The 23,871-nt window shown below is 47.0% G+C and overlaps 1 protein-coding gene and 1 pseudogene across 5 annotated transcripts in view; one reads left to right on the top strand and one right to left on the bottom strand.

Annotated features, from left to right (window-relative positions):
* ZC3H4 (zinc finger CCCH-type containing 4) overlaps window positions 1–18,656 on the bottom strand; it is a 51,019-nt gene extending 32,363 nt beyond the window's left edge. For 2 of the 5 annotated variants that reach the window (XM_066271714.1, XM_066271718.1), the window contains exons 1-2: window positions 18,354–18,656; window positions 17,101–17,257 (exon numbers count right to left, since the gene is read on the bottom strand). In XM_066271714.1, the coding sequence (XP_066127811.1) occupies window positions 17,101–17,257; window positions 18,354–18,435 (239 nt within the window). In that variant the 5' untranslated portion in view covers window positions 18,436–18,656. Of the gene's footprint in view, window positions 1–16,789; window positions 16,894–17,100; window positions 17,258–17,381 lie in introns of those variants that run through there. The other 3 variants (XM_066271715.1, XM_066271716.1, XM_066271717.1) reach the window with 3 other exon arrangements.
* On the top strand, window positions 8,326–8,601 carry LOC136328875 (cytochrome c oxidase subunit 7B, mitochondrial pseudogene; annotated as a pseudogene).
* Window positions 18,657–23,871: the final 5,215 nt, after the last annotated feature.

Raw genomic sequence — 23,871 nt, 5'->3', positions numbered from 1 at the left:
ACAGATGCTGTCAGGCCCTGGCCGGTTTGCTCAGTGGTAGAGCGTCGGCCTGGCATGCAGAGGTCCCGGGTTCGATTCCCGGCCAGGGCACACAGGAGAGGCGCCCATCTGCCTCTCCACCCCTCCCCTCTCCTTCCTCTCTGTCTTTCTCTTCCCCTCCCTCAGCCAAGGCTCCACGGGAGCAAAGATGGCTCAGGCGCTGGGGATGGCTCCTTGGCCTCTGCCCCAGGCGCTAGAGTGGCTCTGATAGCGGCAGAGCGACGCCCCGGAGGGGCAGAGCATTGCCCCTGGTGGGCGTGCTGGGTCGGGCGCATGCGGGAGTCTGACTGTCTCTCCCGTTTCCAGCTTCAGAAAAATACAAAAAAAACAAAAACAAAAAAAACCAAAAACAGATGCTGTCAGTAGGATTCTATCTAAATGGCGATGAGGTGGGGTGGGGTAAGGGGATACATGGGATTAAGGAAAGAAGAGCTGGGAATAGAGTCCAGTTTTTGAGCCAAAACCCACAGACACAGTTCTCACATGTACAGAAGTCGGGTTTTTAAAAATAAAAAAATTTAAAACATTCCCAAACTTCTTCATGAATGACATGGAAAAGTACATGTGAGAGCATAAAAATGCCTTATGCCCTAACTAGGTGGTGGCACAGTGGATAGAGCGTCGGACTCGGATGTGGAGGACCCAGGTTTGAGACCCCGAGGTCACCAGCTTGAGTGCAAGCTCATCTGGTCTGAGCAAAAGCTCACCAGCTTGGACCCAAGGTCGCTGGCTCGAGTAAGGGGTCACTTGGTCTGCTGTAGCCCCCCGGTCAAGGCACATATGAGAAATCAATCAATGAACAACTAAGGAACTGCAACGAAGAATTGATGTTTCTCATCTCTCTCCCTTCCTGTCTGTCTGTCCTTATCTGTCCCTCTCTCTGACTCGGTCTCTCCCACAAGAAAAAAAATAAAGCCTTATCTATTAACTAGGACCCAAATTGAAGGAAGATAATATAAAGAGTAACGTAATAAACCTAGGATCCAAAGGCTAATGACAAAGTGAACTAACGTAGGCAGAAAAGGCCTCGGCCACTCAAATAGGATTGAGATGAGTATGGGAACAAGCTCATCAGACAGCTGCCCGGGAGCCCCCAGCTCCATCAGGCTTTGTGGGGAAAAATAAACTGACCACTTCTCCGAGGGTCCTTCATGGCCCTTTCACTGCATCACTCCCTTTGTCTGTCTCGGTGCTGCTCCCTAAACATCAACACTTTCAAAAGGAACCGTATAAACTCTCATTAACTTTCATTCCCAATTCAAAGAGATCAGATCAGCTTAAAACTCAAGTGTACCAGCCCTGCAGATACTCCAGCAGAGGTCAAGGGCAGAACTCAACACAGAATGCAGGACACAAAACTCTGATGTTTCAAAGGAAACAACACAGAGAGAGGTGACTGATGTGCATTTCATGCTGTTTCCTTGTGAAGGGCCAGGTGGTCCTGGGCTGGCTGGCCCCACAGGAAGACACACAGTAAACTTTGGAGAAGGCAGCATTCCTAACAAGTGAAGCACCTTGCCGCTCAGGTATGGCCTACAGAAAGAGGGGCGGTACCAAGCAAAGCTCTCATAAGATGAAGGTCATTCTGCTGGAATGGCCTCACCCACAGTCAAAGTGCCACCTGACTGGGGAAACTGGTTTGGGCGAGCTTGCCAACCCAAGGGAGAGGTTGTTATTCAATGGTATGGCAAATTCCAGGCATTGAGAAAGATACAGGGAAAGTGGTTACTGGAGACAACAAGATGAGTGCCCCTGAAGGGAAGACTGGGGCAGGCCAGGGAGCTACATCTCAGGAGAAATACTAAGAGAGACGGACTAGACAGACAGCCACAATGGAGCTGGGGAAAGCCCAGAGACACATCAGAGTAGAGGCTGGTAGCCATGAAGAAAAGCTATAAAGTGCATTACTCTCTTGCCTGACTGGTGGTGGTACAGTGGACAGAGGGTCAGCCTAGGAAAGCTGAGGACCCAGGTTCAAAATCATAAGGTCACTGGCTTGAGCACGGGTTGCAGGTTTGAGCATGGGATCACAGACATGACCCCATGGTCACTGGCTTGAGCCAAAAGGCTGCTGGCTTGAGCAAGGGGCCACTGACTTGGCTGCAGCCCCCTGGTCAAGGGACATATGAGAAGCAATCAATGAACAACTAAAATGATGCAATGACAAGTTGATGCTTCTCATCTCTCTCTTCCTGTCTTTCTCGTGCTCAAAAAAAAAAAAAAAAAAAAGGAATGAGTGCAAAGGAAAGCCTTTCATTCCAAAGGACTTACTAAGACAAGTCTGTCCTACAAAGACTTTTAGCCAAAGAGGAGTTCTCTGTATTAGCTATGTTAATAGCCCCAGTCATATCTGGGCTTAGTGAGAATCTACCATAGTACTTTCCAGACAACTTTTACAAGATAGGTAGTGAATACTTGAAACTGTTTCCTTAGAGTTGGGAGAAGCTGAAAAATAAATATGATTTAAAAATCACTGATGATCGTCTGACCAGGTGGTGGCGCAGTGGATAGAGCGTCAGACTGGGACACGGAGGACCCAGGTTCAAGACCCCGAGGTCACCAGCTTGAGCGCGGGCTCATCTGGTTTGAGCAAAGCTCACAAGCTTGGACCCAAGGTCACTGGCTCAAGCAAGGGGTTGCTCGGTCTGCTGTAGCCCCACGGTCAAGGCTATGAGAAAGCAATATGAGAAAGCAATCAATGAACAACTAAGGTGTCACAACGTGCAATAAAAAACTAATGATTGATGCTTCTCATTTCTCCATTCCTGTCTGTCTGTCCCTGTCTATTCCTCTCTCTGACTCTCTGTCTCTGTAAAAAAAAATTTTTTAAAAATAAAAATTAAAATTTATAAAATTAAAAAAAAAATCACTGATGATAAATGCTTCTCATCTCTTTCCCTTCCTCTCTCTCTCTCTAAAAAAAAAAAAAAAAAAAAAAAAAAATCTCCGGTGATTTATGAACCAGGATAACTAGAAGGGACACTGGGATGATGATATTCAATTGACCATTGCGCATTCTCAGTGACATCTGGCCACACTATACTCTCAAACTCCTCAGAGCCCTGGGTTAACCCCAGGTCACTTGAAGGGATGCCCTTTGCTAACAGTGGAGTCCCAGCTAAACATCCTATATGAATATGGGGTCTATTTTCTTCAGACTCGAATATTCAACAGAAAGAAAATCAAAGCAACTGGGACAGAGGGTAGAAACCCTGTGGGCCATGGACACAGCTGCACAAAGGCAGTCTCCACAAAACAGCAACCAGGTTTAAGTGGCACCACTTAACAGGCTGCTAGCAAAATCCGTGTCAGAGCGGGATTAAATACCGAGGGAACACGCTTAATAGACCGTGACATAATCCCCCAAGAAAAGTGGGGGAAGCCCCACTGTGCTAATCATTTCAATCAAGAGCTGCCAAGCCCTCCTGAGACCAGCATGTGGGAGAAACCCTGCAGTGCTGGCCTGGGCAGAGAACACCTATTCCCAGAGCAATGCCCCAGGATGGCTGCACCAGGGCCGGCGTGCCAGTCACCAAGAAAGAGGCCAGCACTTTGCCTGGAGTCAGATCTGCCTTTGTAAGCTTCTGGGGCATTTAAGTTGCTAGACACAGAGCTGGTAACAGCCAGCTCCACCTTTGGGTCAAAGGAATGTCTATCCAGCCAATTGCACAGGTCACAGAAGCATGTTGGGTTCAATTCAAACCATGGGCTTGGCAAAAACAGTACTTTTACTGTTTCAAAGTAGGCTGGCCCTACCCACCACCCTACAGATTTGGACATCTGACTTTTTCCTGCAGACCAATAACTCAACTAACTCTTCCTCTTCCCTACTGTTCACAATACACATAACCTCAGCCTTGGTTTTCTCATCATAGAATGGGATAACTAGTACCCACTTCCAGGGGTTGTGAAGGTTAAAGGAGATAATAATAATGGATAAAGACCTTGATGCAGGGGCAGGCACAAAGTACCAGACAAACAGTAGGCACTGCTTTAAGGACTAGCTAGCATGAGTGTACCTCTGTACAGAACCCTAAATTACTGGCTGAATGCAAATTGGGAAGCATTTTCTCTAAAGAAAAGCTATAGCCAACTTCCCTTAAGGACCACTGCTAAGTGCTGGCCAACAAGGTCCCATTTCTCTTGATCCAACTGTGCATCCAGGGTCCTCTCCCAACAAATCCTGAAGAAACTGACAAATGCGCATCTCCCCTTCCTCAGCTCTAATCTAGTGGTACCAGAAAGTAACCAAGTAGCTGACCAGGAGGGAAAGGCACAGGGAGACTGAGCGCCAGGCAGAAGGAACAAAGTGCCTTACAGAAACAAAGCTTGTCAACATGGAAATTCTCTAGAAAACAGATTTGGATGTTGAAAGGTGCCTAGACTTGTGGATCCACCTGGAATACCAAAAAAATAAAAGAGAAAGAGAGGGCGAGGGAGAGAGAAACAACAAAAAAGATGTAAACTCATGAGACCAGTGACTATTACCTGATGATCATGAGAGCCCTTGACAAGAGGCAGTTAGGTTAATGTGAAGGTCAGGGTTAGGATCATTAACTGTCCAAACTCTCAACAAATTGCCTGAGTAGGCTCTGAATGACCCATTAACTAGGGACAAAATTACAAAAATTACAAGGAGACTTTGCCTCTTCAAATGGTTAAGGACAGGATTAAATGCAGACGTTCAGGAAACCCAAATCCGATCTGGCGGGACAATCCTTTACTAGGAGCAAAGACTTTCCTTTAGAAAATCTGCTCAGGGCTCGTGCCTGAGGAAGGCCCCAGAGACCTTCCCTCAATTTAAGATGCGAAGCAACCCCAGGAGGGGAATCTCACTGAGGGATTTTCAGAGGCATGAAAATTCTTGAAATAAACTTCTGGGTCTTACACATGTTTTTCAGTGTCCTTACAACCTAGGTTCATCGACCAGAAATCAAGAGCAAATGGGCTATGTCTCCCTTTCCCTCAACATTCCCAGCTGTGGTCAAAACTGGCTCTGTGACATCACACCATTTCCATGGTAACATGCTCACATCACGGACACCACCCAGGCTGCAAGCACAGACCAATGACAGAAGAGAAGCCCTACCACGAGCACCTTGAACGCGCCACTTCAATGTGAGCAGGACAGTCTGCCCAGTGCCAGGACCTGGAGATGAACACACCTACTGCCAGAAGTCAGTGTGGCCAACTGGAGAAATCTGAAACCAACTGGGTATTGGAGTTATTAATTAGTGCTAATTTCATTAGGTATGACTATAGTGTTATGGGTTTTATTTGTTTGTTTGTCTTTTGTGAGAGAGACAGACAGGGACAGACAGACAGGAAGGTAGAGAGATGAGAAGCATCAATTCTTTGTGCGGCACCTTAGTTGTTCATTGATTGCTTTCTCATATGTGCCTTGGCTGAGGGGCTCCCGCTGAGCCAGTGACCCCTTACTCAAGCTAGTGACCTTGGGCTCAAGCCAGTGACCATGGGATCATATCTATGATCTCACACTCAAACCAATACACCACGCTCAAGCTGGATGAGTTCATGCTCAAGCCGGCAACCTCAAGGTTTCAAACCTGGGTCTTCATGATCCCAGGCTAGCGCTCTATCCACTGTGCCACTGCCAGTCAGGTAGCCTGGTTATGTTAAAAATAAATCTTTAAGGCCCTGGCCAATTGGCGCAGTGGTAGAGCGTCGGCCAGGTGCGCAGAAGTCCTGGGTTCGATTCCCGGCCAGGGCACACAGGAGAAGCACCCATCTGCTTCTCCACCCCTCCCCTTCTCCTTCCTCTCTGTCTCTCTCTTCCCCTCTCGCAGCCAAGGCTCCATTGGAGCAAAGATGGCCCGGGCGCTGAGGATGGCTCCATGGCCTCTACCTCAGGCTCTAGAGTGGCTCTGGTTGCAACAGAGCGATGCCCCAGATGGGCAGAGCATGGCCCCCTGGTGGGCGTGCCAGGTGGATCCCGGTTGGGCGCATGTGGGAGTCTGTCTGACTGCCTCCTCGTTTCTAGCTTCAGAAAAATACAAAAAAAAAAAAATCTTTAATTTAGAGGTTCACTCTGAAGAATTTACAGGTGAAGTGAGGTAAGATCTCGGATCTACATTAAAATGTGCACAAAGAAAATGGAGGTAAGTGACATGAACCCAAACTGGCAGAGTGTACATCACTGTTGAAGCTGGATGAAGAATATTTGGTGATCTATGATGACATTTTCTTTTCCCTTGAATATGTTAGAAAATTTGCATAATAAAAAGTTTAAAAAAAGATGCCCTATGTAGGAATAATCTCAGCAAGATGGAGAGTGTCAAGGAAGTGAATTTCCCAGCAGGGAGCTAGAGTCCTGGGTGGGGGCCTCTACCACTCCTCACTAAGGACTCACCTCTCTGCCCTGGCTTCTTTAACTACAGCACTTGCCAGGGAAAAAAAAAAACAAAGAAAAAACAACTGCCTGGGTGGGCACTCGAGAGTTTTAGAAAGTCCGAGTGCAGAAGGAAGCATTCATCCCAAACATTTTGTGGTAGCAACTTCCCTGCAGGCACCAGGTTGCTGAGTTCTCCACTTCTACTGAAACCCATTAACCTATTCCACAGTAATTCGTTAGTAGTCCATTTCACAGAAAAACTGAGGTGCAGAGATGAAAATTTTTGCCCATAGGGTCAATGCTGGAAGCAGCAGAACCAGAACCTGTGTCTAGAACTTTCTAAATCCAGGTCCAGCTTTTAACTACGACCCTTGAAACAATTAGAAAGTACTTAAAGAAGTGTAATTTATTAATTAGGCCAACTGACAAAATAACTGCTCCCCTAAAATTTATAACTGAGTTGGAAAAAGTAAGACATAGATACAGAAAACATTAAATAAAACAGTATCCCAAGAAATGCCAAAGTAAGGTACTGAGACAAGTTCCTTAAACACTCTGGGCTCCCATTTCAGTTGTGAAGAGAAGGCAGTGGTCGTTCCTCCAGAATGAATGGAATTCTTGTGGGAAGACTTTCCGAGACCATGTGAGTCAAGCGCATAGCACCAACCAGGCCCAAAATAAATGCTTTGGAGTAAAAATTATCCCTATACAAAGACGTGAGGCCAATACATACGGTCCTTCCAACAATCAAATAAGGGGAATTAGGGCATTAAAAATCTGAACAAAGACATGTGGGTCACTAAGAGACTATGCGGTACACAGAATGGCCCAAGGAATCCCAGTGAAAAACAAAATGGGACTTTCCCAAGATGAGCAGAAAGCAATGAGAATCCAAGGGAAAGAAATTCAAAGCCCCCTAAATGCTAGAAGGAATGCTTCACCCCCAAGTGCGCATCCACACTGGGGTTTGTCCAACCAAGCATGCAAACCACTTGTACAAAACATTTCTGTACTTCAAACAAGCTGACCAAGAAAAAAACCTGGCCTGCTACAAGAAATTCAGTGTCATAGTCTTTGCCTGAGTAGCTTTTCTTCCATTCCCACTCGTTTTGAAAACAGCTCATGTGCTTGATAAAGGTAATCTCTCTTATCCAAGTTTCTCCTGACAATCAACCCCTGAAATTTGCTTCTCAGCAACAAAGTTTCTTAACCTTCTCATGCTGACCACGCGTAAGATTGCTTAAAGCTAGAAAGATGCTGGTTCAGATCCAAGGACACAAAATGTCTATTATTCCAGAAAGAAAAATCTAGTCAACTAAGACTTCTGTCTATAATTTTCATAGAAGAATTAATTTTATTCCATTCAACCAAGACAAAGTACTAATATTTTCCTCTTGAAAGACTCCCAGCCTAGGCCCTGGCCGGTTGGCTCAGCGGTAGAGCGTCGGCCTGGCGTGCAGGGGACCCGGGTTCGATTCCCGGCCAGGGCACATAGGAGAAGCACCCATTTGCTTTTCCACCTCTTCCTTCCTCTCTGTCTCTCTCTTCCCCTTCCGCAGCCAAGGCTCCATCGGAGCAAAGATGGCCCGGGCACTGGGGATGGCTCCTTGGCCTCTGCCCCAGGTGCTAGAGTGGCTCTGGTCGCGGCAGAGCATCGCCCCCTGGTGGGCAGAGCGTCGCCCCTGGTGGGCGTGCTGGGTGGATCCCGGTCGGGCGCATGCGGGAGTCTGTCTGACTGTCTCTCCCCATTTCCAGCTTCAGAAAAATACAAAAAAAAAACACAAAAAACAAAAAAAAGACTTCCTGCCTAGGACGCCATACACTTCTAAAGAGTTTCTTGTGAAAACTGCAGTTGGTTCTTTGCAAGGGTACTTGACATGAAGTTCCAACAAACCAGCAGCTGCAGTTGCTGCAGTTCTGTCTCCAGCTTTACAATGTCTCCATTGGCCAAAAACACACTAAATCGTCTCCCAGTTGGAAGCATTCAGCAGACAATGGCAAGGCAGATTCACCAGAAACAGACACCTGATTTCCATAACTCTGGATTAGCTAGTGGGGTCACTTTCCGTATTGCTATGTGGACCTCTACAGCAACACAAATTGGAATAGAATGGAGCCTGTCCCCTATTGGCAGAGCTATCCCAAAGGAATGGAGAGATTTGTGTCATCCAGCTGGCGTAATAATGAATTGTCTCAAAGCCAACTCATAATTGATAACAAGTGAAAGCACTGTGTATCCCTTAAATATGGTATGACTGAAGAAATAAAGTACGTTTGAAACCTTAAAAAAAACCCTGCAATTATCTGTATACAACTATTTGTTAACTTCTGGTCACCTGTGGGCTCCTGGAGGCCGAGAAGAAAGACTGGCAGTCACCCCCAAGTTTCCCAGCACAGGGCCAGGTACAGACTGGGTGGTGCCCACACCCTCTTTGTCAATTTCATCAACACAGATATTGGACCATTTCCCAGGCAGCAACCTGGATCACAAAACTCTCATGAGGTCATTGAGGGGTTGTCTTAGCTGCAAAGTGTTTACTGGGGCTTTCTGATTGGCCAGAGGGTGACTGAGGAGATACCATCCATGATCAGTGTATCAACAGAATAGGCGAAAGTGGCCATCAGTCTCCCCCACCTCAGGGATTTGGCCCACCTTTATTGTTGAGGCTGCTGCAGTTCCCAAGATTGTTCTGGTGGCCCAAGCAATGGCAGGGCCTGAAATCCCAAGGAAACCTAAGCCCTGTGTCTGTTAAGAAAATGAAGAGGGCAATACTCCAAACCACCTGCAACAGACACTTAGTCAAGTGACACTTGTGTCTGGGCCCAGCTCCCTTGGGTCAGGCCATGTGGGGGATGTTAGTTATGATCCATTTCTATACTGGGCTTCAAGAGTCTCCAGTTATTTTTTTTTTTTAATTTTAAGACTTTATTTATTCATTTTATGAGAGAGAGAGAGAGAGAGAGAGAGAGAGAAAGAGAGGGAGAGAAGGGAGGACCAGGAAGCATTAACTCCCATATGTGCCTTGACCAGGCAAGCCCAGGGTTTCGAACCAGTGACCTCGGCATTCCAGGTCAACACTTTATCCACTGTGCCACCACAGGTCAGGCTCCAGTTACTTTTAATGAACGAAAATCCCTTCAATTTAAAAGCTTGAAAGCCCAGGCTTGAGTGTCTACATCCATCAGAAGGGATGGAACACAGGGATGACAGACCTGCAGCAGGTCCCGGAGGTGCAGTAGCACACGCCATTCTTTCTGGGGCCAACTTTAAAGGCAATATGTATATTTCCTCCCATTCTTTTCCACCTCAATCACAACAAAAATGACCACAGCTGCCGTGAAGGTACACCAGGCACTGGGCACATCATACCAGTGCAGGGGCCAGCAAACTTTAAAAATTTTTTTGTTTAAGTGAGAGGAGGGAAGATAGTAAAACAGACTCCCACATGTGCCCTGACCAGGATCCACCCAGCAACCTCCCTCTGGGGCTAATGCTCGAATCAACTAAGCTATCCTCAGTGCCTGGGACTGACAATCAATTGAGCCACTGGCTGCAAAAGGGGAAGAGAAAAAGGGGAGAAGAAGGGGAAGAGAAGCAGACGATTGCTTCTCATGTGTGTCCTAACCAGGGATTGAACCCAGGACGTCCATATGCTGGGCTGATGCTTTATCCACTGAGCCAATTGGCCAGGGCCACAAACTTTTTCTTTTTTTTTTTCTTTTTTTTTTTATAGAGACAGAGAGAGAGTCAGAGAGAGGGACAGACAGGAACGGAGAGATGAGAAGTATCAATCATTAGTTTTTCGTTGCGCATTGCAACACCTTAGTTGTTCATTTACTGCTTTCTCATATGTGCCTTGACCGTGGGCCTTCAGCAGACCGAGTAACCCCTTGCTCGAGCCAGCGACCTTGGTTCAAGCTGGTGAGCTTTTGCTCAAACCAGATGAGCCTGCGCTCAACCTGGCAACCTCAGGGTCTCGAACCTGGGTCCTCTGCATCCCAGTCTGACGCTCTATCCACTGCGCCACTGCCTGGTCAGGCAACAACACAAACTTTTTCTTAAAGGGCCAGAGAGTAAATAAATACTTTAGGTTTGGAAGTTTCTGTCCCAACTACTGAACTCTGCTGTTGAGCACAAAAACAGCCACGGAAGATAGAAACCGATAGGTATGGCTGTGTACCAATAAAACTTACAGTAACCGGGTAGGTGGGCTGCCTAGGGCCAGAGAGCCATAGTTTGCCCAATCTTGTTCTATATGCAGTGGTTTTCAAATCCTGACCTTCCCACATCTCCTCCTTCACACTTCTCTCAAGGTTCATGATGTCACATTTAACCATTGCCGTACTCTAATTTTTATATCCTCTTTCATTTCTTTGTTTTTCAAATACAAGACACATCAATAAATGGACTTCACATCCCCACTCACAGCTGCATGCGGCAGTTTGAAAAATATACCAGACCCAAGAGTTGCAATAGTAGCTGCAACTCTTTACTGTGGTCAGAAACTGCAGAAATCAAGGACGGCATATGGGTATAGAGCTCAGTTCTGAGTACTGGTTACCAGGGTTCTAACTCTGCCTGCACACCCACTAGTTCTGTGACCTTGGACAAGTGACTTCACTTGTTTCAGTTTCTCAGCATAGAGCTGGCATGAGTCAATGCAGAAGCACTCAGAAGGCCTCTGGCAGGTAATCTCTAATCTTCACATGACAGTTGGGCACTGTCACACCTCTGGGCCAGGGGACTGACTCACGAGTCACTTCTGGCCTGCCTGCCTCCAACATCCATGGCCCTCCCCCACTCCTTGCCCTCTCTCTACTAGAAGAGAGCCAATCCTGGTGTGGCAGGGACAGCTAGCACCCGTACTCTATCAAGCTTTATGGCCCTGGAGTTTCTGGGACCTCAGGACAGGGACAACTGGGAGTAGGGAACCAGGTACTAAGCTTCTTGCTGATGGATCTGCCTGGGATTAGCCACTTAATCTAACCTTACAATTTATTTCTAAAGGATCTACCTTGCAGCTGGGTATCTGGAGCTGCAATAGTAGCTGCAACTCTTTACTGTGGCCAGAAACTGCAGAAATCAAGTCAGACATAGGGAGGAAACATGAGGCCTGGGAAAGTAGGCACCAACCTCTGCCTGACTCTAAAGTCCTCAGGAGAGAAGGGCTCCTCACACACGCCAAAAACTTTTCTGTTCCAAGAAAAGCACGGGACAAGCCTGGCTACTGAATGGACGAACAAAACCTTAACTGGCTCAGCCAAAATTACCAAGGGGTCGGAGAATCCTGGAGCTGGGAGAGACCTGGCCCTTTTCTCTGAGAGGCTCTGGAGAGGGTAAAGGACTTCTTACACTGTCGTGACTGGCTAGCAGTGTGTGAGATGCTACCGCCCTGCTTTCCCAGTTCTCAGGAGGCCTACCAAGGTTGTAGCACTGACTCAGATCCTAACTGCAAAATGAGTACAGGAAGGCAGTCAGCATAAGCTTAAAACAGCCTGATTGTTCTAGCATCTATGAGTACATTACACAAGCAAGAAATGCCTTAAGATGGCTTCCACTTAGTTTCAACACAAATTGGCTCCTCACCTTTGAATCAGCTGACCAGAAGCCGACAAAATGAAAGATAAACTGACTTCCTTAAAAAATACATATGATATTCTTACTTCTGTTTACATACCCAACTTTAATTTCTAATTAGAATTTTTCACTAGGAGGGACAACAGGGACACAAACCAAGACTCACTGAATGCAGGCTTTGTCTGAGTGTCCTGTGTTATTCTTCTTTGGCAGCAATGACCCTGAGAAGTGAGCGTTATCAGAGCCCACTGTACACTGCGGGCAGGGCCAGGCCTGAGCATAAGCTTATCTGCCTCCACAGCCCACACTCTTCCTTCATATCCTGTTGCCCCTCCGATGTTCTGAAGACGCCACCACTTGCCTTACAAATAGGGAGCTGAGTCACCAAATCACACACATATGAAATGACAAAAAAAGTACATGGTCTTCTCATATACCTTGACCAGAGCAATTTGACCAGAAGGAAACTATGCTCTGAGCAAAGAGCCTGTGTTCTGCTACACAATTATTCCAACAGCAGGATGTTCATTTCACCACAACTGAGTTAGAAATTTATTTAAAAACTGCCCACGTAACCTCACATCCTTACTAAATGAATAAAAAAGACCTCATACACTGCCTTCAAGACTGCATCTCCATGAACTACCAAAAGCAAAAGGGGTCTACAGCAGAGCAGGCCGATATTTAGAAAGCCAAACCCATGAAATCTGGCTCCCCTCAAACAATGTACCTTAATTCATCCAAATGAACATTATACGCCACCTGGACAATGAGGCAGCTTGTACGCTCTTTCCATCAGGTTTCAATTATGAAACCGGCCTCAAACCACTGATTCTGACAGGATCCCCTCCACCTCTGAGCAGACAGCTGCTGCGGGTCCTTGAATCAGCTTATTAAATACCAAGTGCCACAAATATCAGACACCATCCTTTTCTCTCCTTATTGTGTCAGTGATGCTGCCACAGTACAGGCCTGTTCACTTAGAAACTCAGCCATTTCACTATTGGCTCTGAATTATTTGCTGTCACTTAAACTCCTAATCTGGGTCAGAACCAGTCTCTTCGGTACTAAAGGATTTAATCCACAGGGACCAAAATTAGGTTCTCTGGAATATAACACATCTACATAGGTTAGGAAATAGTTTCAGTAGCAATTTTCACCACAGAGGTATTTACTGTAACTGAATCAGGCCTACACTTGAGGGTTTTGGGACTCTATATACACAAGTTAACAGAATAAGGGAACCCTGAGACATCCATTTCTCTCCTGTCAGTGAAGAGATAATATCTAAGAAAAAGGAGAAGTCAAGGCATTATCAAAGTTAAACTACTGAACCAGCCCAATATGTAACTGTCTATACTCAACTGGACAGAAATTCAGAGCTGACCATTCATCTCTAACTTGCCAGGTAGTCAACAGCTGGGAAGCCTTCATCCACAGGTGCAAAACAGTTTTTCCCTTGGGATCAGCCATCCTGGCGAAGGAAAAGTCACCTTTGTGGCTTTCAAAAATAGCTCTACATTAAAAAAAATAATTTTTTTTTTTGACGTGTTTAACTCATTTTAAACCTTCAGAGCAAACTGAAACCCTATCTGGGAGATAGACCAGAATATCCAAGTTTTCCTGGTCACAACTGATTTTGTTTCTACTGGGAGATTTTTATTTGCTTTCAGAGTAAACCTCTCCCCAGAGCATATAAAAATTTTAAAGATTACAAGTATGTGAGAGTTCCTGTTAAATCAGGGATTCTAAGTGACACCCTTTTTTTTCCTTTTTTTTTGCAACATCCATTAATTTGAATTTTAATACTGGTACATCAGTTTTGGGGAGAAAAAAGGCAGTACTGTGACATTTCAAAAACAAAGGCTATCAAAATACAGTTTGACATAATTACTGGGGTTTCTCAGATTTGATACATGAGATTCTTTTGAGAATGAAAAAACAATAAACCCTTGTGTTAATATGCCTGAGTACTTTATAAATGTTTAGGGAAATATTTTTAAGTTCAATAAATAATTGCTCAAATTTTCAGACAAAAAGAAATCCCATTTCCTTAACATTTCAAAGTAAAGTTTGTATCCCTCTACAACTTAGTAGCTCCTGAAACTTGGAAGGTCATCCATTAGCATCCAGTTTCTGCACTTGGCTCCTAGAGGAGGAATTTTAGAGGGGAAACTTCAAATGCAATTCATTTTCAGCTGACCCTGAGCACTGGAAAAGTGTGTTCAGTTTGTGCTTCAGACATTTTTTTGCAGGATACTGTAGTGTGTGAACACTTCTTCCTCCCACATCTGACTTTACACACCTAGACCACCACTTCCAAGCAGTTGTGAACACATTGAGAGGAAGAACAAGTGGCCCACTGAATTGCAATTTACACATTTTCTCATCTGAACATGAGTGAACTTTTTCTTCTCAGAACGGAAAAAAGGAAATAGGAGCTTTTGGAGTGGAAGAAGGCTGTGTGTTAAAAAGCTTTCTCTAACAAAGTATGTCAGGGACCAAAAGTGGGCAAGGGGGAAAATGGAACTTCAACGTGTTTTGTCTTTTAACAGGAGAACTTATGCTTGTAAAACACATCAGAAGTATAGTGTTTCATTCTGCAAGTCATTTCTGTTGCTGTTTTTTCCTTGTACGTGAAGGAGAGGGGGACTGGGAGCTGAAGGAAGTGTTCTCTCCACCATGACTGGGCGTGTAACACGTTTGCATCAACTTTTCATGGTCAGGCATGTGCTTTCGAACAAATAACAGTGGAGACAAGGAGAAGAGATTGGGTATTGACACACTTTACAGATTTGGTGCTTAAACAGTACTTTACAAATGACTTGCTTAATTTAAACGTCCATCACCATAAGAGACATTGGAGTAAAATGAGAAAATTGGGTCTACTTGAACAACAGTCTTTTTTGGGGAGTGGGGACAGAGGGGAGAGCATTAACTTGAAGGCAAGTATCATCAATCAAATTCAGTAACTTTGTTTCCTACAAATGGACTTGGAAGGATCCACTTTCTTCAAAGATGAAGGCTGGAGACAAAGTAATGAATTGAGATGACAGGAGGGATATACCAAGGGCTTGAAAACACATGGGCCTTTTAAATAGGTTTTTGTCATGTTACAGTAACACACTTTTTTTTTTTTTTTTGGAGAAAACTGTGTACATCAAACTTTAAAAATTAAACCATGAGAGGATGTGCAAGTCTAAAAGGGCTCAACAGGGTTCGAATCCTGATTTGAACATAAATTCACTCTCTCAAGCATCACTTTGATCTAAAGGCGAGGAGGAAGGCAGGCAGAAAGGGACAAAAAGAGGGAGATAATTGAATTACTCAATAAAAGAAGCTACTTACCATCCCCCCATTGTAAGACATACACTTCTGACATAAGAGAACTCCTTAGAGGTCGAATAAAGCCTGTGAGCACCTTTGAGTAAAGCACCTGCCCCCAAGAGGGGACCAGGAAGCCCAAGGTGGGCTTAGCGGAACAGACCTTTGCTAATCTGTTTATTTCCTGGAACTGGAGTCAGGCTGCGATGGGCTGCGATTCCCAGGACGATACATTTAATTAGAACAAAACAGAACAAAACCAAAAAAAAAAATTTTTTTTTTGTAAAAGCTCACCAAACTGCTGCACTTGTGTCTTTGAATGTGGGTGGCATTTCTTTTAAAATGCAAAGTATGGTCTGTGAAGGAGAAAGGGAAACGGGGAGGTGGGAGCGGGGAGAAGGGGCCGTGGTGCCTGCAGGGAAGCCCTCGCTGAGACCCCTACCTCGGGGAGGGTCCTCGGCGACTCCCCAGCCCGGGAAGCAACGGGCAGACATCTGTCCAGCGAGTTCCCTTCCCCTCCCCACCCCTCCAACACGCGCTTTCCTGCCAGCTGAAACCCTCCTTTATTTCCAAATCATCCCCACTCCAGCTCTCCGTCCTCCCGGGGAAGGGTAAGCGAACCCTGCTCCCCAACTTTGTGCTGGCGCAGGAGATCGAGGCCCTCACCCAGCCCTGACAGCGTGGGGCTGGCCCCTTTACCGCCCTCCAGAGAGGGACGTGGGGCGAGCCCACTTCGCACTTAATACGCGGGAGGGGGGCGCTCTCTTTCACCCGTGCCAAAGCACAAGGAACCCTCGTTTTCTCTCCCGGAAGGGATGGCGCCGCATTTCAGTCCGAAAGAGGAGGGAACCCCAGAAGAAAGGGGACCAACTTCCTCTTCCAGTTAAGGCAGGGACACCAAACCTCTCCCGCTCCCCCTTCCCCCCCAAACCCGCATCACCTACCTAAAAAAAAAAGCAAGGAACCCTCCCTTTAAGGAAAAACATGGGAAAGGGTCTTCTTCCCCAAAAGAGGCCGGGGCTGCCATCAAAGGGACTAGCGATCCCCCCACTTTTGCCCTCTAGGAAAAGCTAGGAAACACCTCCCGCCAAAAAAAAAAAAAGTACAAGAGAGCCCCTCCTGGAACACCCCCAGCAGGGGGATGGAGAAAGGACTGAACGACGCCCCATTTTCTGCCTCCTAAGATAGCTAGGACTCCTTTTCAAGTAGGTAAGGCACACCTCCCCCAGGAGAAAGGATACTGCCGGGGGCTGGGAGACCCCCAACTCCAAACCCCTACGAGCGGGGCTGTCGCTCAAGATTCCCCCCCCCGCGCCGAAAAAGGGTCCGGGGGCCCCTCCCCCCTCCCTTTCCCTGAAGCCAGGCGACCAGCAGGCGGGCCCGTGGCTGCCAGCTCCGGGCGCAGGGGCAGCCTGAACCCCCCGTGGGCCTCCGCAGCGCCCCCCGGCGCCCCCTCCCCAGGGCGGGCACGGGGGGTCCGGGGGGCGCCTCCTCACCTTCCCCTCAGCATGGCGCCCAAAAAAGACAGAGCGAGAGCGAGGGAGAGCGGGCGAGCGCCGCGAAGGGGGGGGGGAACGCATGAGGCCGGGAGAGAAAGCAAGCGAGAAAGAGCGAGCGAGCGAGAGACACCCACCGACCCCGCCCTTCCTCCCCCCCTCCCCCTCCCCCTCCCCCTCCCTCTCCTCCTCCCTCTCCTCCTCCTCCTCCTCCTCCGTGGCCCGGCCCAACATGGCGGCAGCCCCCCTTCCTCCTCCTCCTCCTCCTCCTCCCCCCGGGGACGCTGCCCCGGCCGGGCCGGGGGCCTGACCTGTCGTCAGGGAGCGGGAGGCAGTGGAGGAGGTGCGGGGTGGCCGGGCAGGCGTCGGGGGAACACGGAGGAGGCGAAGGCGTTGATGGCGGCGATGGCGGCGGCGGCGATTCTGATGGCGGCGGCGGGGGGGTCCCGGGCGCGGCCTCCATAGTTCCTTTGGGGGGGGAGGGGATGTTAATGCACGAAAAAGGACTGCTTGGGCGTGGCGGGAGGGGCACACTTCAGCTCTGAGGGCTCCTGATAGGAACGGGTATATATTTTTTCGGTTTCGGAATCACCTCTGCGCCGACCTCCTCGTAAGCCGCGCGGCCTAGGCCTCGGTGGGCCGCTCGCCGCCTATTTTCTCCGCAGCCCGTCCCTTGGGTCACTCGCTCACGGGCGCGGGGCTCTCATTGGGGCGAGAGCCCCCCTCCCAAAACACCCGCGGGCCCGGGAGTGGGACACCCGGGGTATACGGACACTGGTGGGTGGTTGGATGTAATTAGCGCGGGCCGCGCGCGATGGAGCAAGCGAGGGGGGGGGAGGAGGAAAGAGGAAAGCGAGCGAGGGGGGAGTTAAGAAAAAAGGGATTTTAGGGAGAGAGAAGCGGGCTGACTGTCTGTCTGCCTGCCCTCCCTCGGTGCCCCGGCTGTCCAGCCCCCGCCGCAGTCAGAAATTCACACAAAATGGCGGCGAGGCCTGGACAGGCTGGGAGGCTGAGAAGGGAGGAAGGGCGAGGTGGGAGGGGGAACTAGGAGGCGGAGGTCGCATCACGTGGAAGAGAGGGGTACAGACCACTCTCCCGAAGGCCGGCGAAAAAAGCCGAAGGCTGAGTGAGAGCGAGAGAAGGCGGAAAAAGCCGAAAAAAGCTGAGCGGGAGACAGGGAAAGACGGAAAGAGCCGAAGGTGTTGGTGGGGGTGGAGCTACAGAAGTGGGCGGACCCAGAAAGCCGGAAAGAGCCGAAGCGGACCGGGACATGGAAACAAGGAACTGCAGTAATCCGGAAAGAGCCGAAGGTGGCGTCGGGGCGGGTAGCAAGATGCGGAAACAGCCGAATGAGGCCGCACGCCAGTAATGAGATTTAGAAGGAAGGAGCTAAAGAGCAGGCTAGGGAGGCGATTAATTAAGAGTAAACGATTTTGAGTAGTTTGCCCAAGAGAAAGCGGAAAGAACCGAAAATTGCTAGCTTGAGGAAAGGCAGGAAGAGTAGAAAGCTTTAGGTGGGGAGATGGGAGGGAAGGAATTCGGGCTACGGGAAGAAAAAAATAACCTAAAACCGGAGGCCGGGTGCTGGAGTTGTAGGTTCCGGAGAATGGGAGGATAGAGCCGGGCAGGCGGGGAGATGATGTCATTAGGGACCTCGGTGGATGACGTCATCCTGGGCGGTGCAAGAGGGGCGGGCTTTGGTAGGGCCTTGGAGTTCAAGAACCTGAAGCGAGTCTTAGGTGGAAGATTGTCAAATGCTAGACTTAGAAGCACTAACGAGCCAGTTGGAATATTATAAAAACGTAAAATCCTTTGACACAACTATATTTAGGGGAGCTAATTTAATGAGTGCAGACTGAACCTGGTATTTAAATATTTGGCTCAAGGTTATAGGGTTAGCCATAAGCATAACAGATTTTTAAAAAAAGATTTTATTTGCCTGACCTGTGGTGGCGCAGTGGGATAAAGCGTCGACCTGGAACACTGAGGTTGCTGGTTCGAAACCCTGGGCTTGCCTGGTCAAGGCACATATGGGAGTTGATGCTTCCTGCTACTCCCCTTTCTCTCTCTCTCTCTCCCTTCTCTCTAAAAATCAATAAATAGCCTGACCTGTGGTGGCGCAGTGGATAAAGCGTCGACCTGGAAATGCTGAGGTCGCCGGTTCGAAACCCTGGGCTTGCCTGGTCAAGGCACATATGGGAGTTGATGCTTCCAGCTCCTTCCCTTTCTCTCTCTCTCTGTCTCTCTCTCCTCTCTCTCTCTCTCTCTCTCTCTCTCTCTCCTCTCTAAAAATGGATAAATAAATAAATAAATGTATCTTAAAAATCAATAAATAAAATATTAAAAAAAAAAGAAAATTAAAAAAAAAAAAGATTTTATTTGGCCGGTTGGCTCAGTGGTAGAGTGTCGGCCCTGCGTGTGGAAGTCTCAGGTTCGATTTCCGGCCAGGGCATGGAGGAGAAGCGCCAATCTGCTTCTCCACCCCTTCCCCTCTCCTTCCTCTCCATCTCTCTCTTCCCCTCCCACAGTCAAGGCTCCACTGGAGCAAAGTTGGCCCTGGTGCTGAGGATGGCTCCATGGCCTTGGCCTCAGGCACTGGAAAGGCTCAGGTTGCAACAAAGCAATGCCCCAGATGGGCAGAGTATCGCCCCCTAGTGGGCTTGCTGAGTGGGTCCCAGTCAGGTCCATGTGGAAGTCTGTCTCTGCCTCCCCTCTTCTCACTTCAGAAAAATACAATATATACATACATTTATTATTATTATTATTTTTAACAGGGACAGAGAGAGTCAGAGAGAGGGATAGATAGGGACAGACAGACAGGAATGGAGAGAGAGATGAGAAGCATCAATCATCAGTTTTTCGTTGCGACACCTTAGTTGTTCATTGATTGCTTTCTCATGTGTGCCTTGACCGTGGGCCTTCAGCAGACCGAGTAACCCCTTGCTCAAGCCAGCAACCTTAGGTCCAAGCTGGTGAGATTTGCTCAAACCAGATGAGCCCGCGCTCAAGCTGGCAACCTCGGGGTCTCAAACCTGGATCCTGCGTGTCCCAGTCTGACGCTCTATACACTGAGCCACCGCCTGGTCATGTGGTAAAACTTTTTAAAAGTTAAAAGCATGCCCCTCACACAAAAACACTATGGGCATGCATCAATAATGTTATTTCCATTAATGAAAGAAGTAGTAGAAAAATAAAGCTGGTTCAAGGGAGGACCCTGAGTAATGCATATGTATAGACAGTGGAGAAAAAAGAATGCCAAAATGAAGTGGGAAAGTTTGATACAAAACTCTAATGTCTTTCAGGGTTGTGTTTTCTGATGGACAAAAATCTTTTGAAACTTGAGAAGCTTCCATAACTTTAACAAGTCTATACCCTAATTGGCAATTGAGTAGTAAGAATAACATCTAGAATGTCCAAAGGCCTTGGTATTGTTAAAGCATGAAGAAATCTTGCCTAATGGGATTTACTAGTTTTCATTTTCCTCATTACCTAAAAGGAGGTGGCCCTCCAGAATTATGGGATGGCCTGTTGAAGCTTCAAATATGGCACCTGATGTAGGCCACATCTTGAAAGAACAGGTGCTGTCCTCCTAGATGTGGGCTATGGTCTCACCAGTGTTGTTTTATCCGTAATTAGAATACATGGGGTTCAGAAATCAAAGCATAGAATGACACCATTTACACTTTCCTATAATGACCCATTGACAGCATTTTTCCTTTCTATTCCCATAACCCTGCTCTACTAGCCCTTAGTGGGTTAAAAAAAATTTTTTTTGGAACCATTTAGTTATGAGAATGTGCCAACATTTTATTACAATCATGCATGCCAGGGAAAGAAAGGTCTCCCTCTTATAGACCAATTAAAAGATGTGCTTTGGTGAAGGCATATATGGGAGTTGATGCTTTCTGCTTCTTCCTCTCCTCTCTCTCTCTCTCCACTCTCTAAAATAAATAAATAAAAATTTAAAAAAATCTTTGCCCTTCCTGGTTTCCTCAGTGGTAGAGTATTAACCCAGTGTGTGGATGTGCCAGGTTTGATTCCTGGTCAGGGCAAACAGAAGTTCTCCCCCATCCCCTCCTCTCTCTCACTTTTTCCCTTCCCCTCCTGCAGCCATGGCTCAATTTATTCAAACAGATTGGCCCCCTGTGCTGAAGATGGCTTGGTGAACCTCCACTTAGGTTTGGTTGCTGAGCAACATTCCTAGATGGGCAGAGCATTGCCTGTTGGGGGCTTGCCAAGTGGATCCTGGTTAGGCATATGCCTAACCCCTGTCTCCTCTTCTCTCACTTAAAAAAAAAAAAAAAGACTTGCTCTTTCCCTGGCCAGGTAGCTCAGTTGATTAGAAAGAAATCCTAATACACCAAGGTTGTGGGTTCAATCTCCATTCAGGGCACATACAAGAGTCAACCAATGAATGCATAAATAAGTGGAAAAACAGATTGATGTTTCTCATTTTCTCCCTTCCTCTATCTCTAAAATCAATAAATTAAAAAAGAAATTTTTTTTGCCTGACCGGGCAGTGGCGCAGTGGGTAGAGCGTCGAACTGGGATGTGGAAGGCCCAGGTTCGAGACCTCGAGGTCGCCAGCTTGAGTGCGGGCTCATCTGGTTTGAGCAAAGCTCAGCAGCTTGGACCCAAGGTCGCTGGCTCGAGCAAGGAGTTACTTGGTCTGCTGAAGGCCCACGGTCAAGGCACGCACATATGAGAAAGCAATCAATGAACAACTAAGGTGTCGCAAGGAAAAACTGATGATTGATTCTTCTCATCTCTCTCCGTTCCTATCTGTCTGTCCCTATCTATCCCTCTCTCTGACTCTCACTCTGTCTCTGTAAAAAAAAAAAAAAAAAAAAAAAAAAAAAAAGATTGTTTAAAAAAATTTGTTTTCAAAGATTTGCTCTTGTCCTGGCCAAATAGCTTAGTGGGTTAGAGCATCAACCCAATACACCAAGTTTGCAGGTTCAATCTTCTATCAGGACACATACAAGAAACAACCAATGGGCACATGGATAGGTACAACAACAAGTGGATGTCTCTCTCCCGCCGTCCTTCTCTTTCTCTCTAAAATAAGTTTATAAAAGTTTAGGCCCTGGCCAGGTGGCTCAGTGAAAAAAGCGTATTCCCAGTGCACCAAGGTCCAGTCGTGGTTTGAATCCCCAGTCAGGATATGTAAGAGAAGCCGTGAGTGCACCATAAAATGGAACAACGCAATTAATTGATCTCTCTCTCTCTCCCCCTTTTCCCCCTCACTGCCCTCTCTCTTTCTCCCTTCTTACTCTCTCTCTCTAATCAATGGACAAATTTTTAACTATATTTTAAAAAATTTGCTCTTGCCTGACCCGTGGTGGTACAGTGGATAGGGTGTCGACCGGGGACGCTGAGGTCCCAGCTTTGAAACCCTGAGGTTGCTGGCTTGAGCACAGGCTCACCAACTTGAGTGCACAGTTGCCAGCTTGAGCATGGGATCATAAACATGACCCCATGGTCGCTGGCTTAAGCCCAAAGGTCATTGGCTTGAGCAAGGGGTCACTGGCTCGAACAAGGGGTCACTGGCTTAGCTGGAGCCCCCTGGTGAAGTCATATATGAGAAAGCAATCAATGAACAACTAAGGTGCCACAACAAAAAAGCTGATGCTTTTCATCTCTCTCCATTTCTGTCTGTCTCTGTCTCTGTCTCTCTGCCTGTCTTTGTCTCTCTCTCTCTCTCTCTCTCTCTCACACACACACATGCTAAAATAAAAGAAGAAAAAAAGAGAGAAGGAGAGAAAGAAAGAGAGACCCTATCTGGGAACTAACAAGTGCCCATCAATAGGAGAACAGACAGTAAATTGTAGCATATTCACTGTTTTCGATAGACTGCATCACCTCGGTTAGAAGACCCAAATAGCAAAATCCTTTGCACTACATCTTGGACCAACTACAGAATCTCCTCTTGCTAAGGCCCCATGTTAGAGCTTTCTTTGCTTATGAGTGAGAGCAAACCTAGCAAACATGATACAAATTGCCTCCAAAATTCCAAGTGGACTACCAAGCATTGTGGCTTTTTCTTTGTATGTGTGTGTAAAAGTTCAAGTTTCAACAACTTTCATCTTGAAAAAAAATATTCTCATATACCTCTTCCTCTGGATCTCCAAAACATTTCTGAACTGGCAGGTCCCTGTACTTTTTATTTTTATTGAATTTATTGGGGTGACACCGGTTAACAAAGGAGTTTCAGGGTTTTTTTTAAATACTTTATTTATTCATTTGGGGGGGGGGAGTGGAGCAGGAAGCATCAACTCCTGTATGTGCCTTGACAAGGTAAGCCCAGGATCTTGGACCAGTAACCTCAGTGTTCCAGGTTGACGCTTTATCCACTGCACCACCACAGGTCAGGCCGATTTCAGGTTATTTTTAATTATTTTTTAAATTTTATTTATTTATTCATTTTTAAGTGAAAGGAGGGGAGATAGTGAGACAGACTCCTGCATGCACCCGGACCAGGATTCACTGGCAACGCCCTTCTGGAACTTACCCTTGAACCAATCAAGTCACTGGCTGCAAGAGGGGTCAAGAGAGAGAGAAGGGGGAGAGGGAGGGAAAGAGAAGCAGGTTGTCACTTCTCATGTATGTCCTAACCAGAGATTAAACCTAGGACATCCACATACTGGGCCAACACTCTACCACTGAGTCAACGAGACAAGACCTAAAAATTTATTATTAATAATAATAATTTTTATTTATTTATTTATTTTGAGAGAGAGAGAGACAGAAACAATGATCTGTTCCTGTTTGTGCCCTGACCAGAATCGAACTGGCAACTTTTGTGTATGTAGATGACGCTCTAACCAACCAAGCCATCCAGCCAGGGCAGCCCCTGTATTTTCCAGAGATGCAACTTTCTATAATGCCCATAAGTCTGACCAATGCATCCGTGGTAGCTGTTCCCTTTTGCTCTTGGAACATCATGACTCTGACAACGGGTTTTCTTTTTCTAGATTCTTCGGTTGCTCTAGGTGGCCATGGTTGAGCTTTTTTTTACAGAGAAGACACTCAGCAGATTATAGACACCAGCAGCTGGCTCCAACTTCTGGAAATCCCTGGGG

This window comes from Saccopteryx bilineata, chromosome 3, assembly GCF_036850765.1.
Source record: "Saccopteryx bilineata isolate mSacBil1 chromosome 3, mSacBil1_pri_phased_curated, whole genome shotgun sequence".
NCBI classification, from domain to species: domain Eukaryota; kingdom Metazoa; phylum Chordata; class Mammalia; order Chiroptera; family Emballonuridae; genus Saccopteryx; species Saccopteryx bilineata.
The sequence above is the reverse complement of the archived record's forward strand: the minus strand, read 5'-3'. Positions and strand labels throughout refer to the sequence as shown.